The sequence below is a fragment of the Thamnophis sirtalis genome, unplaced genomic scaffold (assembly GCF_051295495.1).
Source record: "Thamnophis sirtalis isolate CommonGarterSnake01/CBP01778 unplaced genomic scaffold, rThaSir2_p1.2 scaffold_6, whole genome shotgun sequence".
NCBI classification, from domain to species: domain Eukaryota; kingdom Metazoa; phylum Chordata; class Lepidosauria; order Squamata; family Natricidae; genus Thamnophis; species Thamnophis sirtalis.
The window spans coordinates 112,029,812-112,047,993 of record NW_028261386.1 but is presented as its reverse complement, the minus strand read 5'-3'; the positions used below and the strand labels follow the sequence as shown (position 1 = coordinate 112,047,993).

The 18,182-nt window shown below is 36.3% G+C and overlaps 1 protein-coding gene across 4 annotated transcripts in view; it reads left to right on the top strand.

Annotated features, from left to right (window-relative positions):
* Positions 1-18,182, top strand: part of KLHL32 (kelch like family member 32) — an 84,082-nt gene that overhangs the window by 39,997 nt on the left and 25,903 nt on the right. For 3 of the 4 annotated variants that reach the window (XM_014070215.2, XM_014070214.2, XM_087718729.1), the window contains one exon: positions 10,371-10,586. In XM_014070215.2, the coding sequence (XP_013925690.1) occupies positions 10,371-10,586 (216 nt within the window). Of the gene's footprint in view, positions 1-10,370; positions 10,587-18,182 lie in introns of those variants that run through there. The other variant, XM_014070217.2, reaches the window with a different exon arrangement.

Below are 18,182 nucleotides of genomic sequence, written 5' to 3'. Positions count from 1 at the left end.
TGAAAAAGTGGTTTGACTTCTGTAACCCTGATTTGTAGAGACTTTGGAAGAAGGGCTTTGCTTTCGTTTGATTCACCTTGCATTGAAGTAAGAAAGATTTATGTTTCAGTCCGTTATCTTCTGGCAGAGACTTTAATTAGTTTATTTTTGGGCTTGAAGCCAATTTGAACTGAGAACTGATAAAGAAAGTTCCTTTTAAGTTTATTTGTCTGGCTGTTTGTTAAGAACCGTGAAGGGGGGACAGAACACATAACAATATTGTATACCTGAATAGAAAACAAAAAATCCAAAATGTTGCCTTTATTTCAAAAAACAACCCTATTTGGATTTAATTAAATATTTCTTTTAGAAATATTTAACCAACAGTTAAATTTATGGGAGAAAGGAAGACTTTGGGCACAAAGAATTAATTTTTAACACTCTGTCCACCCTTCCTTCTCTTCAGTTCTGCCAGTGAAGAGTCACAGAGTATTTGAAGTAGGTGGCATCTATATGCATCAATAAGTGGTTGTGTATCAATGGTTTGTGATGGATATATACTAAACATGACGAAAGATACTGTCAGCCTCTGTTTTGTTCCTTACTGCCATTCGGCTGCCATTGAAACGGGGAGGGGGGCATTGTATTTTGGTGGGGAAGTGTCAGTGCAGGAGTTCCTGTGAAAAGGGAGTTGTTCTCACCATCTACTGTGCATGCTGCAGATAGGATTTGCCGCCAAGGCCAACTGTCCGACATATCAGCCTGATGATGCTTTTTGAAGATGTCTCCCACATGACACCTGTGGGGTGTACTGATTGGACTATGGGATGGGGTTACCAAGGGGAGGGGGTTGGTCACATATTGATATCTATGATTATGCACGCTTTTGCCTCAGATCTTGCTTTGCCTAGCTACTATCTACTCATAACCAGTAAAAGTACTCTTAATTCTGCAAAAAGGAGTTGAGTGGTTTCTTTCTTGGTTACTGAGGGAAGCAACCCTGACAGATACTATATGGGAGGAAAATGAACCCTCAAGTCCCAAGATTTTTCAGTCTCTCAACCCAGGTTAAAAAAACCTTCCTTTTTCTAGTATTCTTCAGGCATTGAAGGAAACAAGGGAGATCAAGGTTAAAGCACATGGGCATACCTAAATTAAAGCAAAGAAGTATAATTAGCACTGAAGTGACAACAAGCCAAATACCGAAAAGAGAAACAAAGGCAAAATGGTGAAGAAAAATCAAGAGAGGGAATATGGGAAGCCAAGGGATGCATCTGAATATTTAACCATACTTATGGGATAATAATACTATTATATTTGCCATTGTCTCTAAGAATTAAGTCTTTTAGGACATTTCCCCAAATACCAGTGGTGGTGAATTGAAGATGCCAGAAAACACTTAACATTTGGTCTAATTCCTTTTTGTGTCCTGGGTTTGCCCCTTGTAAAGCATTTCTATTCATAGAGGTAAAATGACATTTAAGACTTTGAGAAGAGTTGATATAGCTGTGGTGTTTCAATTCCTATTTTCACTAAGACCGACTGATTCTCTGAAACATTTCTGTGAAATCTAAAAAAGAATATCATAGAGAATCTTAAATGGCTTTTCTGAATTCAGTTGTAGGCTTAAATTTCTTTTTACTGCATTTTGCATTTAGTAAATCTAAAAAATACTATGTTATTCCTTTCTGTCTTCAAGCATGTGTAATTGCGTATATGTATTTGGGACAGAGGGAAAAATTATATATATTTTATGTATGATTTCCACATAATTTTAGTAAATTGTCCACTGAATTACATGTGTATTATATACATATATTGGAAATGGAGCAGTAATACCTTGACTTACAACTGTTCTCTAATCCAAAAATAAAGCAGGTGGAGTAACAACTGGGTATGATGCCTTGGATATTAATGGCTTGGCTCAGCAATGGAATTCTAAAGCTGTATACACTTTTTCTGTCTTAATTATGCATTCATTAGAAGCTTTTATACCCAACAGAATAAAGTAAATATTTTTTGATCTCTGTAGTGTGCTCCCAGATTGTAGATTTGCACAGCAGGGTCTTGATAATCTGAATAAATTGTATTTCCCCAAGGAGTTTATCTTTCAAATAAGGTCATAAAGAAGTACAGCCTCTCCCCATAGTTCTCCTTGTGTTTTTCTTTCCTTTTTATAGCACAGCACACAGGAACAGAGGTATATTGTACTCAGTTCAGTTGTGTGCATGGTTGTGATTAACTTTCATTTATCAGCCTTTTATTGATATACATCCTTTTCTGTGGCATATGCAGTGATTTTTAAAACAACAACAACAAAGGAAAAACAAATGTAAAATATGAAATAATACTAAAAGAAAAAAAATAATACTAAAAGAAAAAAAATCATTTGTTGTTATCCTATGTAGTATTTTATATCACTGTTGCTGTGTGTGTGTGTCTGTCTGTGTCTGTGTATATGTATATATTCATACTGTAAGGAAATACCTATTTGGATCTGCATGTCATATAAATGTATAAAACATGTACCACATTGTGAATTAAGAGAAACACACTGAAAAATATCTTGACAGTTAATTCATGTTGCCAATCTAATATGATAAAATTATTTATCAATGTATCTTCATTGTTAAATTTCTCAGTAAACTATTCTTATGCATGTTTAGTCAAAGCTAAGGCTCAATAAATTCAATAGTGTTTCCAGAAAATTGTTATATTAACATTGAAAAGTATGTTTTATTGTTTATGATAAACTTCTAAGACATATTGGTGGTTGGCACTATGCATAGTCTAATCAATAATAATACAGTATTATAATTATAGTACACCCATTGTCAGCTTTAATTACTATGTAATCTTTGCACACTGAATAAATGTTAATTTGTATAATAAATAAATGAGGAATTTGTACATGATTTAAGGAGAGAGTATAATATCCTTGTTTGGAATTTGTTACATTTAGTTGAATTCTACCATGAAACTATAAGGAGAGCAATTTCAGTTTAGTTGCATGCTCTGTTTTAATTATAAGGAAAGTAAGCAAGGTAGTTATAACACGTTTATTTATTACTACATTTTGTATGCTGCCTGTTATTGTGAGTGCTGAAAAGTGCAATAGCCTGTTTTCAATAGTGACTGTGGTGAATGATTAGCAGTGAGCTTGTTTACTTGTCAGACTTAAGAGTGAGCCTAGAGGCTAGTGATTCCGTGTAAGATTTGAAAACTGAATAGGGAAAATTGTTGTCTCCTGAAGTTTTCGGTGGTGTTACAATCCCACCTAAAAGCAACAGTAGAGCAGCATAGGTTAATAGAGATTGGAATGCAGGCTGTTGAGTTAGAGAAAGAGGACAATGCAGAATGTTGAGATGGGTCAATGTAGAAGATTAAGGGAACAACGGAATGTGCTTGGGAATCTCTAAAACAAGTTACCTGAAAGGATACAATAAATTGTAGAGTTGCAAGAAACAGCTCTGATTTCAGGCTGGGTTTTTAGGATATACAATCATTAGATTTGGGCAACATGTAACATTTGATTCAAATTATGTTTTATGAAATAATTATTTTGAATCAATATTTTGAAACAATTCTTACCATCGAATCAAGTACTTTTTAATCTTTTTTTTTTTAAAAAAATCTGGAATGATGGAGATTTGATGACATTTTGACTTTGTAAAGTCTCAGACAGTGTGAATGAGGACTAAGCACAGGGGTGTGTGATGTCTGACACTAAGACAACAATTTGAAGGCTGGTATGCAGTCTTTTTTTCATTCTTGCAATTTCAAATTTATAAGGGGTGGAAGGGCAATATTTCCAAAAAATGTGATTATGATACCTTTGAAAATATCCAGCTGAAACTGTGGAAGGATTAATTTTCTCAGAAAGGTTCACGATCCCTGCTATTTTCACCCAGTTATGCCTAAAAAGAAGACTCTGCAGGCATTTTGATACTTCCTCAATATATGTTAACATTCTTTTATCAAAAAATAAAAGAAATGTGAATCAGTCTGAACCAAATCAGATTTCATTTTTAAAATTCAAACTGGAACTTGTCTAACTTAGATACTGCTAATTGTTGCTAGTTTTCACTGGTTAGAACCCATGTCACTTAAATAATAATGTAATTGTACAATAATTTAAGGGGATGTGGTGGCTCAGTGGCTAAGATACTGAGCTTGTCGATCAGAAAGATTGACAGTTCGGCTGTTCGAATCCCTAGTGCCGCATAATGGAGTGAGCTCCCATTACTTGTCCCAACTTCAGCTAATCTAGCAGTTCAAAAACATGTAAAACTGCAAGTAGAAAAATAGGAACCACCTTTGGTGGGAAGATAACAGCATTCCATGTGCTTTCAGTGTTCAGTCATGCCCGGCCACATGACCACGAAGATGTCTTCGGACAGTGCTTGCTCTTCGAGTTTGAAAGGGAGATGAGCACCAGCTCCTAGCATGTGCGAGGGGAACCTTTACCTTTACAATAGTTTAACGTATGTAGGAGATTTGCACTTCTTGTATGAATATCCTTGGTCCACAGGAACATAGGCAAGGATAAGAACCATTCTGGTTAACAACCTGAACTAGTAATACCTCCAAAACTTTGGGCATTCATTTCAATGTACAGAACACAGCTGTCTATAAGAACTATCACAAATAAATACATTCATAGTGTTGGAAAGAGCCATTCAGACCATTGAATGTAAACTTTATAAATACTATGATCCAGGCTGAAGTGATCCAAACAGATCTTCAATCTTCCACTTGAACACATTCCAATATAAATTAGCTCATTATGTTTCTTGATATTTGATTCCATTATGAAATTGCTCTTACTACTAGGACTTGATCTTTAAATTTTACAATAATTCAGAACCTGACTTTTTTAAAGCTAGGAGTTGCAATAAAAAAGCAAGTTGGAATTGGTTTGTGATCGTGAGGACGTCCTGAGTGAGAATTAGAGGGTTTTCTGAGAGATTAACATGGCAGTAGTTCACAGCGTATGTGAAAGTCAACCATGAGCAAAATCCTTTAGATGACTTTGTGGTTCAGTATAGACCAGGGCTAGGGCTATTTGCCTATCTACAATCAGTGGTGAGCCAGAATGGAGTAATTGCACCTAAAGATTTCTGATCAGTTATTTGGTGGTATGCTGTGATAAGCTGGAGACACTGTCACTCATCTGATGAACATTTGTCAGTAGTGTGCTGGCAACAGCGTTGGAACTGACTGTTGTTCAGGTGATGGTGGCTAGTTTAGTTGGAGTATCTTTACTTGTGGCGGTGGTGCTGGCAAATCCCGGGTTACCTCCCTTAGAGTTTTGGTGGCCGTGAGCACCCAATGACAGTTTTGAGTAACACTGGGAGCATGAGTAGTATGGTGCACTGACTACAGGATTTATTTGTGTTTTGTGTTGCCATGAGCCCCCTCCCCCCCACATTGGCAGTAACTATCTTATCTCTTAATAAGCCATAACAGAACTCAGAGGCATTGGAAGATTTGTGGACTGTTCTATTTTACAGGGGCATCATGGTTTTCCATTTTCTAGATAAGGATAGGACCTGCAATCCACATCAAAAGTGGGCATTGGTGGACATTGTTGAGAAATGGTTGTGTCTGGACTATATTTGTTTTTTTCAGTGAGACATAGAGAATGATAGTGATTCTCCCAGTACTTCAGGTAGGCATTTCTGAATATAATTTACTCTAGTTATCTTGAAGAGAGAAAGAGTAGAGGATGATGCTGTATCCCCAAAACCTGGTGAATCAGCTAATTGAATGTTTATGGTCTTAAGGGGGTCCTTTGTTCAAAAGGAAAGAGGATAGGGGTTGGGTGAACAAATGTATTAGAGGGAGGAGCGAGGCGGTAACATAGTGGGGAGGGATGTGGTGGAATATGCTACTCAGCTGATGAAGCTGCATGCCAAAAAATGGTCTGCTAAGTTGGCACGATACATACAGCTGATTGGATAACCTACTTTTCAGTCAGCAACAAGCCTTTTGGAAACAGAATGATATGATAAAAGTTGTATTAATTCTTGGACTTAACTGAAACATGGCTTAACGTAGTCACCTGGAAGGATTAGAATTTGGCAGTCCTGAAGAAGTGATTGAAATGCAGTCACATGTGTATTAGACTCTTTATCTCTCCTGGTTGATTAAGGTTTCCCAGGAGATATTTGTAGTTGCCTTCAGGTAAATCTAGGTGGTGTTGATTATTTCCTTGAGGGATAGACTGGTTCTCCCAGCTCTTAAAAAGTAGTGGTCTGTCCTGTTCTCAAAACAACAGCAACAACAACAACCACCCACTCCTCCATCCAGCAGTCCTGAACAGCAAGTAGGTAGACAGTTTGCATCTCTGTTGACTACAAAGGAAAAATATTATGCAGACAGACAAAATTTGCAGTTGGAATTCAGTTTGAGATACAGTACTGGGCTAGTATTGATTGCACTTGGTAGATGACCTGTGCAGGATCATGATTGGTGATAGTACAAATATATTATAAAACTAGATAGCTCAAGATGGGAAAACAGGAATTTTGAGCTATGTGTCTGCTTGGATTTTGGCTGTGGAGGTCCAGGCAGGTACGGATCAGCAGGGAGCTCTTTCAGCTAGCCTCCAGAGACAAAAAGGAGTACTCTCAGCAGGCAGCAGCAGCTTGCAATCTTCCCTGCTGGCTTCCCCATTAACTTTCTAGGGAAGCCTGCAGAGAAAATTGCAAATGACAATCACATGATCACGGGGCACTTGACAACTGGTTGAAAATGCAAAAGCACTCAGATTGTGTTCATGTGACTGCAAGGGAGGATTGTAACATTTTATGATGGTCATAAGTGCTTTTCCGGCCAAAAAGCCCCCTTGAGAGGCTTTCATAACGTTGAATAGTCATTAAGCGAAGACTATCTGTATGTTTCTGGCTTGCCCTCATTCGTGCTGTATTTTTGTTGCATTGTTGGGTTTTTGTTGTTGTTATTTGTCATTTTGTTTATATCCTTTTAAGCCCATGTCACCCAGAATTGCTGTTCACTAGTTGGGTGGCTATATCAATCATTCAAAAATAAAAAAAATTCAACCCATTTTCTATATTCTGTTCTCTGGTATGAAAGAAAACATGCCTCAACCATCTTCTGTGTAATATGATAGTGAAAGAGGGCTATCGTCTCTCCCTTGACTCATCTTTTTTCAAGGCCAAACATACCCAGTTCCCTCAATGTCTCTTCATTAGGGTTAGTTTCTAATCTCTTGATAATTTTTGTTGCTGAAAATGTGCTTCATTTCAGTGCATTATTGCTGAAATAAATTACTTTTGGGGCTCCTTAAAAAACAAATGTATATCTCTCATATATTAAAATGTGATGCGAAAAGGCAGATAGCAAGGTCATGTTTCAAGCAACTGATTTAATATTGGTAAGCGTATGCTAAAGAAAGTTAATCTTTTTTCAAACTTTCTATACTGTTATCATTATGTTCCTAAAAGTCTTATTGCTGATTGGAAAGTAGGTTATCTGATCAGCTTTATGCATCTCACCAACTCGGCATGCCACTTTTGGCATGCAGCTTCATCAGCTGGATAGTAGGGTAGCACAGTGTATAATTTTAAGCCGAACAAGTGATTGGTATTACAGTGACAATAATTCTGTTGTAACAGACTGATAGTTTCCAGGATTTAGAATTCAGAAGTACCATTTTTAGTCTTCAATGGACAAGGATACGTTCTAATATGAAATCATCATAACCCACCTATCATTGTCATCACCATGTGGAGAAAACCATTTTTGTTTATTTTTTATTGCTTTTAAAATAATAACAAAAAAGAAAACACATTGATAATTATAATACAAAACCCTATGTTCTCAAAGAAAAAAATCCATTAAAAAGGAAAAAAAAGAAAAATTAAAGTATAATATATCATTATTACAGTTAACAATTATAATTCTACATATACATGAATAATGCAGACACACATACAAACAAAGATTTTTTTAATATATAGCCCTTGACTTGCAACCACAATTGAGACCAGAATTATCCATTGCTAGGCAAAGTGTTGTTAAAGGAGTAGCCCACAGTTTCACAACCGTTTTTTGCCATGGTTGTTAAGTGCATTGCTGCAGTTATTAAGTGAATCATTCAGTTGTTAAATAAATCCAACTTTGCTTGTTGAAAGCCAGCTGGGAAAGTTGCAAATGGCAATCACATAACTCCGGGATTATGCAACAATCATAAATTCATTCTGATTGCCAAGCACCTAAAATTTAATAATATGACCATGGGGATGCTATTATGGTTGTAAATATGAGGACTGATTATAGGTCACTTTTTCCAGTAATTTTGAATGGTTGCTAAATGAATGATAGTTACTTGAGGACTAACCTGTACTTATCCATATAAATCTGTATGTATCCACTCATAAGTAGCAAGTATAATCAGGTCTTCAAACCATTGAATGGGTCCATTCATTTATCTTCCGAGTGTTGCAATGCCAGACTTTTAGCTGCATCAAGGGCACAGAATACATTGATGTTGCCGAGTTGTCAAATTCCATGTATGTAGGTATGTAATTCAAGAGAATATTCTCTGAAAATTTTAGCTTTTGTCACACACACACATTATATAATATACACACATACACACAGATACATACATACGTTTTAGAGATGTACTGTCCTTATTGCATCTCTCACAAAATACTCTTAAGACAGTCTTTTTTTATCCACACATAACAGTCTAACAAATTTTAACTATTATTTTTTATGGCATAAATTGTTGCTTAAGATTCACTGTAGAAGGAAGTTCTGGCTGAAGGATTCTGAAAGTTGAAGTCCACAAATCTTAAAGTTGCCCAATCTGGGAACTCCTGGTATATAGGAACCTCTAATTATACAGATTTCTTAGCATCTTCCTATCAAATTGATTTATTGATAACAAATATCTATGAAAAGCTAATAGTAGATTTTTTTTGTTTTAAAGGATTATCTCGGGTGACTCAGAAGCTGGAGATGCTGCTGGTCCAAATTATTGTTAACTATTGTAGCTATAAATATTGCCATTGGGTTACATGTTATAAATGATATACGTGTAACATAGAATATGTTAAAATTCAACTGCGTTGTCTATCAGTTGATGCAAAGTTAATATCTCTATTTCCATCCAATTCTTCCATGTTACCACCTTTTCCCCAATTTTTAAAATTGAGCTTTCTCATAAGGTCAATTTAGCATGAAAAGAGAAGTAATTTTTTTTAAATAGACATTACATTCCAGAACTTTGTAACTGACATAATTGTTTCTGGAAATACTAGCTCCAGACTTGGAAAACTGAATCTTCCCTCATCAATTGATAATTGCATTTTTTGTAAAGATATTCTTGGGATTGAAGAATACCTTAGAAATTTTGTAAGCAAAGAATTTATTTTCTGAAAATACTCTCCAGATATATGAACTGGAATTTCTCTCAGAATATAAATTAATCTGGGAATAATATTTGCTTTGAAAGTGTTCATTTTTCTCCAAAGTTTTAATGACTCCCTTCTATTGATATTTGAAGAAAATTCTATATTTTATTTATATTACTGTACTTGTTACTAATTTAATTGTGTCTTTTGGTATACTCATACCTATACCACATGGGGCAAAAATGATATATGATAATGATTGAGAGTGCTTTTAGAAAAAAAGGACAAATATGGTAACTCCTATTAATAACGTCTCTGTTCACTTTGACCGGGATTGGGAAAACTATTCTAGTTGTTTTATTTTGAAAAATAATGACAATAATGTCAATGTCATTAACAATGGTATATGCCATATCACACTCTGCTTCTAAAAACTCTGAATTTTGGAAGTGTGTGATGGGCTATGTGAGATATATAAACCCAAAGATCCTCTTTGGAACTGATTGTATTGTTACTAACCTTTGATAAAGGAGCGTCAAAACAAACAAACTAACTCAGGTTAGTGGTTGTTCTTTATATTCTCTTTGTGTTTTGTGTTATGGTGCTGAGTAGCAAAGAATAACAAATGTTCTCATAAAGGTTACAAAAGAGGTTTATTTTATAGAAGAAATCAGAGCATTTAGCAATGTTGATTTGAATATTTTGGAAATGCATTTCCATCTGTTGTTCTAGAATTATCCCAAATATTGCCAACATTTAATCCATTGAAACAAATTATTTCACATCTCTTTCTGTAGTTGTGTTGTGGCATATAGATAGTGATGATATAAGATTGCATTAGTAATTTATTCTAGGTTTAGTATGCTAAAATATATTTATTTGCAGAAGGACAGCTTTTTAAGAAAATGATATTTCAGTCTGAAGTTATCTTCTACCATAATTCTTTAGGTTTTTATTAAATTCTCATTCCTTTTAAACAATTTGTGTTTTTTTTTATTTGCCCAGGAGTTAAATAGCTTTAATTACTTGGATCTCTATAAACTTGCTGATCTTTTCAACCTAAATCTACTGGAGAAAGCCGTGGTTGATTTTTTAGTGAAACATCTCTCAGAACTACTAAATAACCACCCTGACGAAGTCCTGGCGCTGCCATATTGTCTCATCCAAGAAGTTTTGAAAAGTGATCAACTCACATCACTCAGCGAAGAACAAATCTGGCAGGTAATGTACAAAGAATGATTAAACTGTTCAAAGATCAGTATTGTATATCCATAACTAGGGAACTAATTTATTGATTGATTAATCTTACGACTATATCAAAGAAAATCAAACAAAGTGGAATATAATGTCTATTTCCAGAATAAAACAGACAAAAACAATAAAAGCATTAGAAATTAATTATTAGTGCTATATTAATTAATTATTGCCCCGAAAAAGCACTCCGGGGCATTCTGAAGTCTGTTTTACCCATTTGACAAGAGTGCAAGTAAAACTTCACTGTTCCAGAAGGGGAGGGAGGGGTTGATAATATCCCAACATACTGAAGGCCTCCATATGCCAAGAAGGGGCTCTAAAATAGAGCAGGGGTTAACAAATACAGCTAATTGGTTGGGGGATTATATTTTCAGCTTTTGCTGCATAGCTTGTATCTTTACATTCTTAACATAAGAGGCTCTTCGTATTCAATGCAGTCTACTTTACAGTTAGAAAAATACGCAGGGATAAGCTGAAATATGCTTTGCCAAAACCAAAAATAGATGTTCAGTTCATTTCTCTTATATTTAGTAATATTATGTGTATAATAACTATCAGTAGCCGTTTCCTTGAAGGACAAGATATACATCCCTAATAAGTAATTTGATAAAAGTTGATCTTGGAGGAAGTGGCTGATAAATTGGCATGTCAACATGATCCCTTAAATCCCATAGCTATCACACTTCCTATCAGTGGAGATTGTCTGAAGTGTCCAAATGTCTGAACTGGGCTAAAATATAAATAGGCTTTGTCTGACTAAATTGAGTTTCTTAGTAAGAAATCTTTGTTGGGCTTTTCCGAACTCAAAATTCAAAGTAAAAAAGATGCTTTGGAGGGTATGGGACTATGCATGTAGTACATCTCTGTAGATGTAGCACCTGAAGGCATGACATGAAGTAATGGATGGAAATTAATCAAGGCGAGAACCAACCTAGAAATAAAGAGAAGTTTCCTAACAGATAGAACAATTTATCAGTGGAACGGCTTGCTTCCAGAAGTTGTGGGAGCTCAAACACTGGAGGTTTTTAAGAAAAAATGGGACAACCATCTGTCTGAAATGTTACAGGGTTTCCGGCTTGAGCAGGAGGTTGGGCTAGAAGACTTCCAAGGTCCCTTCCGACTCTGTTATTCTGTTCTGTAGATACTCAAACTAAACATGGTGTTTTTTTTAATTAAATTTTTTTTAAAAGTTTTACAAATATGTACCTCCCCCCCCTGAACCCAGCTCCCCCCAACCTCCCAGAGCAAATATAGGGTATAAACATTAACAACCATATTCTAAAATAAACTAACAGACTTTAGCATCATCCCTCACTTGTACTTTAATTCCTCTTTTATAAAGCTAACTTTAAACAAGTTCTATCATTCCTTGCTCATTCACTCATAAGCTATCTGGAGTTTCTTAGTCCCATATTTATTCTGAATATAATCAATCCATCTTCTCCATTCCAGCTTGTATTTCTCATCTAAATGGTCCTTAAGATATGCTGATATTTTAGCCATCTCTGCTAAGTTTGTTACTTTTAATGTCCATTCTTGAATAGTAAGCAATTCTTCCTTCTTCCAGTACTGCGCCACCAACAGTCTTGCTGCCGTTGTAAGATTCAAAATCAAATTAGTCTCTATACTGTACAGTCTGTAATTATACCTAACAGGAGTAACTGAGGAGTAAACTTTATCCTCTTTTTAAGAATATTTTGCATAATCCACCATATTTTTATCCGAAATGCTTTAACCTCTTTACAAGTCCACCATATATGGTAATACGTAGCATCAACACAATCACATCTCCAGCATTTAGGTCGTAAATTCGGATACATACAAGCCAATTTTAACACATGTTTTTTCTGGTGCTGAAGCTCTGGAAGCCGGCTGCATAATCCTGGCAGGACGTTACAGACAGGTGCTATAGATGAGTGCCCCATGCACTCTGAAGCACCTTTTATGTTTGAATCTGAAGTGCTATACGATGCTATTAAGTAATATATGAGGATCCTCATCTCTTTTACACGCTGCCCTGGAAGCATCTTAAACAGAAGCAGGAACTTCTCATGAATGGTGGATTCTGCAAACAGATCTTGAACTTCTCAAGATCTGCTTGCAGCAGAGTTTTAGTTCAGTAATATTGTTTTGGAACCATTCAACAGTTCAAAATTTCTCCTCCTTCCCCTCCTTTGAAAAATTCACTCCTGAATGATGAGTTTACCACATTCCAGTGAGAGAAATGCAAGTGTGGAGTTGTCAGAAAATACGCCTTATACTGAAATGCAGTAGCATGACCATCTCCCCAAGTCATGAAGCATTACGAGAACCAGAACTTTTGCAGAACATTATACATCTGTTTCTCCCTCCCCTCCCCCCCACCCCATGCTGCATGGTTCACCCAGCTATTTTTGCCTTTGTGCTTCTCTACTGCATCACATTTGGTATTGCAAATAGTGCGTTCGGTTATGGCGAAACTGCTGCTCTCTGAGTGACAGCAAACGCTGCACTGGCCATTCTACGTGTTATTCTAATTGGCTCTCTAATGGTTACTAATGCCGTTACCTAGAATCTTTAAGCTATTTTACTGCTGTGGGCAAAATGAATGAAACCAGAATTTCATTCCTGGACCTCTAGAATGAATTAAGACACACATAAATATTTGCCAATTTAAGCTTGGAGAGGGAAGTAAGTAACTGTTTTTGTTTTATCTTAGTAAATAAGCAATTCCTTCAACCCAATACATGAAAATCAAATCAGGGTTGCTCTGTTGCCTCGAGTGTAGTTAAGTTCATCATTTTTGTTAAGGTTATACTGGTAAAGTAATATACCATGGAAGAATCTAATATTCAGCCCAGAGTGAAGATTGGGTATGCCAGAGGATTAGTGTCAGGGTGCTTTAGAGAAGTGAAACTTGATATACAGGCTGGAGCCAGAGCTACAGAATCTCATTAAATTGCTGAATTGTTCATTACTCTTTAATAAAGTGCTCATTGACTTTGACAAATCCCCATCCTATGTCTTAAAGGACAACAACAGGGTAAGAGGCATTGGAGAGGGAGGGGCCCCTAGCCTCAAATTTGGGTGGGGGCACTGGTGGAAAAGCATAGAAAAGCTGGTGAAGAATACTACTCTTGTATGTTAAATTGGTGAGGTGTTGGTAAAAGCCAGCTGCAGCCATGTTGTGTATGCACATGCATGAACAGGAAGAACTCTGATTTAGTATTCCCCCCCAAGGCATCATCCACTAGTTGTGCTTCCAATAAGCATCGACCACAAATTTAATGGTGTCTCTGCGCTTTTCTTTTCCCAAGGGCAGGACGCTTGGAGTGGATAGCAATATTGCCTAGGCATAAATAATTCCTACATTCTTGTCACTGAAATGATGACTCATATTCACTGGCTGAACAATTTAGAAGAAAAATATTTATCTTGAATATTGGTAAGGCCAGGCAAAAGGCAGATATGATGGTGGCTAAATATAGAATTCTAGTCACATGATCCTTGTGTAGATAGTGTCATAGTTCTTATTTTGCCATGGAATGTCCCCTATCTTTGATAGCCAATAAACAAGTGCTAATGCTTAAAAACTTGGTAAGTGTTAAAAACAAACTCGGTAGAATTTGAATATAAGAAAATGCTACGATGCCAGCATTAGCATATTTCAATTCTTATACACTAAAGGTTTTGTTTCTGATGAAAACACAAAGGCCTTCTTTTCAAAATCAGACATCAGTGGCATAAGTATCACCTTTGCAGGTTATGACCCAATAAAGGTCACATCTTTTTATGAAAATATTTTGGGACTTGCTGTGTTTAACATCACAGTTAGAGAACAAAATATAGAAAATCACAACATATTTTCCCCCCATTAATTTTCAAAGTCTGACAGAAAATAAGATAGACAACCTTTAGAGAAATTGCAATTTCACAGCACTTAGATGGATTACAACAAGGATTGTCTGTTGCAAAAACCTCAGGACAGCCAAGGATTGATGAGTATCAATTGTGTACTCTAGATCTGTGATGGCAAACCTATGGCATGCGTGCCAGAGGTGGCACACCAGAGCCCTCTCTGCTGGCACACACACCGTCGCTCCAGCTCAGAGGTCCGTGGCGTTTCTTTTGTGAGCTTCTCTTTCCCTGCAAATGATAAAACAGAAGCTCAGAAAAGAAAAAAAAAGATCTTATATCTTGCTGTGCTGCCGGTGTTGGGATGCCCTGCCTCCTGCTGGCCAGTCGGTCTTTGAGTCTGCTGCGCATGCCTGCGTGTCCATGCATTGCATGTGCATGTCTGTGCATGCACCTTCAAACACCTTTCAGTTTGGGAATGCGCACACACAGTTTGGGCACTTGGTGTCTAAAAACTACTGTACATGTTTGGGAATTCTGGCTAATAAATTTCTGAAAACTTAAATTATTATTAATATTATTCTTTGGTCACAAAGTCAGCCAGATGTTTAGACTAGATTTAGCATTTTTATTTACCTATTGAATCCTTCTCAAGGACCTGGGATAGGCAGATGTTGTTGTTAAAGGTATTGTAGTAGGATGTAAGCTGTTCCAAGTAGAGCTGCCTTTTGCAATTTACTGATAGTAATTTTGTCAATGCCATAGTATTCAAATGGTATCTCAGTAGTTTTTGGATTGCACCCAAGGTGCCTATTACAATTGATAGTATCTTTGCTTTCTTTTGCCACAGTTGTTCTACTTCTATTTGCAGTTTTTGTATTTTGTTATTTTCTCTCTTTCTTCGTCTTCTCTTCTGCTGTCTCCAGATATTACAGCAGCATCCACTATCCAGACTTTTTATCTTTATCAACAACTGTTAAATGTGGGGTATTTATGTGGCTCAGACACATGTCAATTGAAAAGTAAGGCGTTATACTATATTCACAGAGGTTGAGGTAGTAAAAATAGTTCCTCTTATAACCATGCTTTGTGGCTTGTGTGATGTGATTTTAGAAAAGGAAAGAACAATTCTCACAATCTAACAGCTATACTTCAGAGACCATCCTAGACGAGGAAAGCCTGGTTTGGGAGCAAGACATTTCTCCCTCCTCTGCTTCCTCATTTCTTGGTTGGAATTATACTTTCTTAGAATACGCTATGCTGTTCACAGTTCTTGACTTTGTTGAATAGAAAGTATATTATCACCAGCTAGGAAGAGAGTGAAATAAAAGGAGGTAACAGCACAGCAAGCAAGCAACATTAAAAGACTGAAGCACAGTAGTTTTGTAGGAAGACAGAGGGGCAAAACATGAAGACGTCCTGTGTGGGTGTTCAGAATTGTGGGAATTATAGTCCAAAATACTTGGAAGGACCCTAGATCACTTGTTCCTTGCTTTATTGAATATATTGGCATAAAACATTTTGTCTTTTGGTTTAGACAGCTCATTTGAAGGACAGTGCTCCAGGGAATGATGAGTTTGGAAATGGGAACTTAAAAAGACAAGAGTTGAATTTGATTTGTATGTTAACAATATGTTTGGCTATTTTGAATTTAGAATAGATCCAAATATGTCATAGTGTGAAATCCTTATTTTCAAAATATGTCTTTATTTTGTAACTCTGTGGTAGGCCTACATTCTTTACTTCTATTTTTATTTTAGAGGTAGCAAAATAATGTTCAATTTATTTTGGCTGGTTGCACCAGAAATGTGATCTACATACATTCCTAGTTTGTATTTCGATTGATTCTAGGTGATTCTGACATAATCTGTTATGTTCTTCTGCTGATTTTAGATAGTAATCCTATAATTTTAAAACGTATCATAGTTAATAATATTTAGCACAGTGACTACATTTGAATAGGTCTTCTAGAGATCTCTCTCTTCTTTTTCTACAGAATTGAAGGAAAAAAATAGAGTAGCTCAGCTTGAACATAAGATATTCAAGGTATTTTTAAAAGTCTTTGATTTCATTAGGATTTAGTTACATCTAACCTCTCAAAGTACCATTTCTTGTAACTTCTTAAAACTGATAGGACTTAATGTTTTGTCTCATGAATTTGGGAGCATGTATACAATATATGCAATCCCCTTAAACCTTTTTCACAGATGAAATTGTTTTGAAACTTTTATAATGATTTCTTTCTGAATTATTTCAGCAGTGTTTTCTTACTTAAGCTACATAATAGGGTATTCTTTCCAGTTCTTTCTATATATTTTTTTTAAACACATACACCCTTAAAACTATGTGATAGTTAAAAGAAATTCTGCCTCCCCTTTCATTTTTATTGTCTGTTTTACAGATCAACCAAGCATTGCTGAAATTCACTGTTTTGTTTATTTAGGTGACTACCATATTTGAATGGTCAATGTAGAATCATTGCCAGGATTCAGAAATGTCCCCTATTGGTGAGCTTCCTCTATCCGGCAAGGCTGAATATCAGAGAATAACTAGAAAAATGCTTTCTTTGGCTTTCTAAAAAGAAACAGAAAGCGCGCTTTTACACTTTGGTCTGGGGTTCTGAATCTACATACATGTAAATAAAAATTCATTAAAATCAAAGGACCTGATTTCAAAAGGAATATTTTTTAGAATTTGAGATGGAGTTTATGTGCTTCAAACAATAGTGGCTTAATTTAGCTCTTGATTAGATTGACTCCTTTTCAAGATTTGGCCCCTCATCTCACAAAGAGAGTTTATTTTCCCTGCATTCTGGATGGGGTGATTGACTCAAGATCAATCCTAACAAAACCAGCCAAGGAGCTATGGGTTGGGGGAAACCATCTGGAATCAGAGAGTTTCTAAATAAGACTGCACTGCTCCAAGCAGACCTAATGCAAATTTGGAATGTCCATGGAGTCCAGTCATCCAGGTCAGGGTTGTCCCAAAAGTGCCCTTTAAAGAGGCAACTGGCCTTTCTGGTTTTTCTTTGATGAGCTGAAAAAATTTCATGGATGGGAAGCAAAAGATTTTCAAAGAAAAACAGGAAAGTCCAGTTGTCTCTAGAAAAAGCACCTCTGGGACATAATTTGGAAGTTCTCCAGACTACTTGAAGAACAGGTGACATCTGGGGCTCAGAGAACCTTTGTACAAATCCACCTTTTATGCCAGTTGCATCCATTGTTGCCCTACGCAGTGTCACTCATGCCATAGTCGCCTTTCATCTCTATTACCTGAACATGCTCAACATGGAGCTGCCCTTCAGACCACTCATATCATTAGTCTAGAATGCAGTAACATGAGCAGTTATGGTCATACCTCAGCCTTCCCATGGAACCTCACTGCTTTGCAAAGTGTACTGGTTACTCCTGACATTCCAGGTGCAGTACAACATGCTGCTTATTTGTGAGCTCACTTGTCTCAGATTACTTTTGCCCTTCTGATAAGATCTAACAAGATGGGCACGGTCCAGGTTCCTGCTGTAAAATAGTGGCATCTGAATAAATAAATGAATTTCAAATACTCTGGCCAAACTTTAAGAATGAGCCCAGGGATGAGATACAAAGCTTTTACCTTTGTAGAATCTTATTCAAAACCTTTTACTGTGGACTGTAATGCAGTCTGTTATAAGAACCTTAGAGCATAGGAACATATTTTTCTACCAAGAGGAACATTTTACTATAGTGTTGT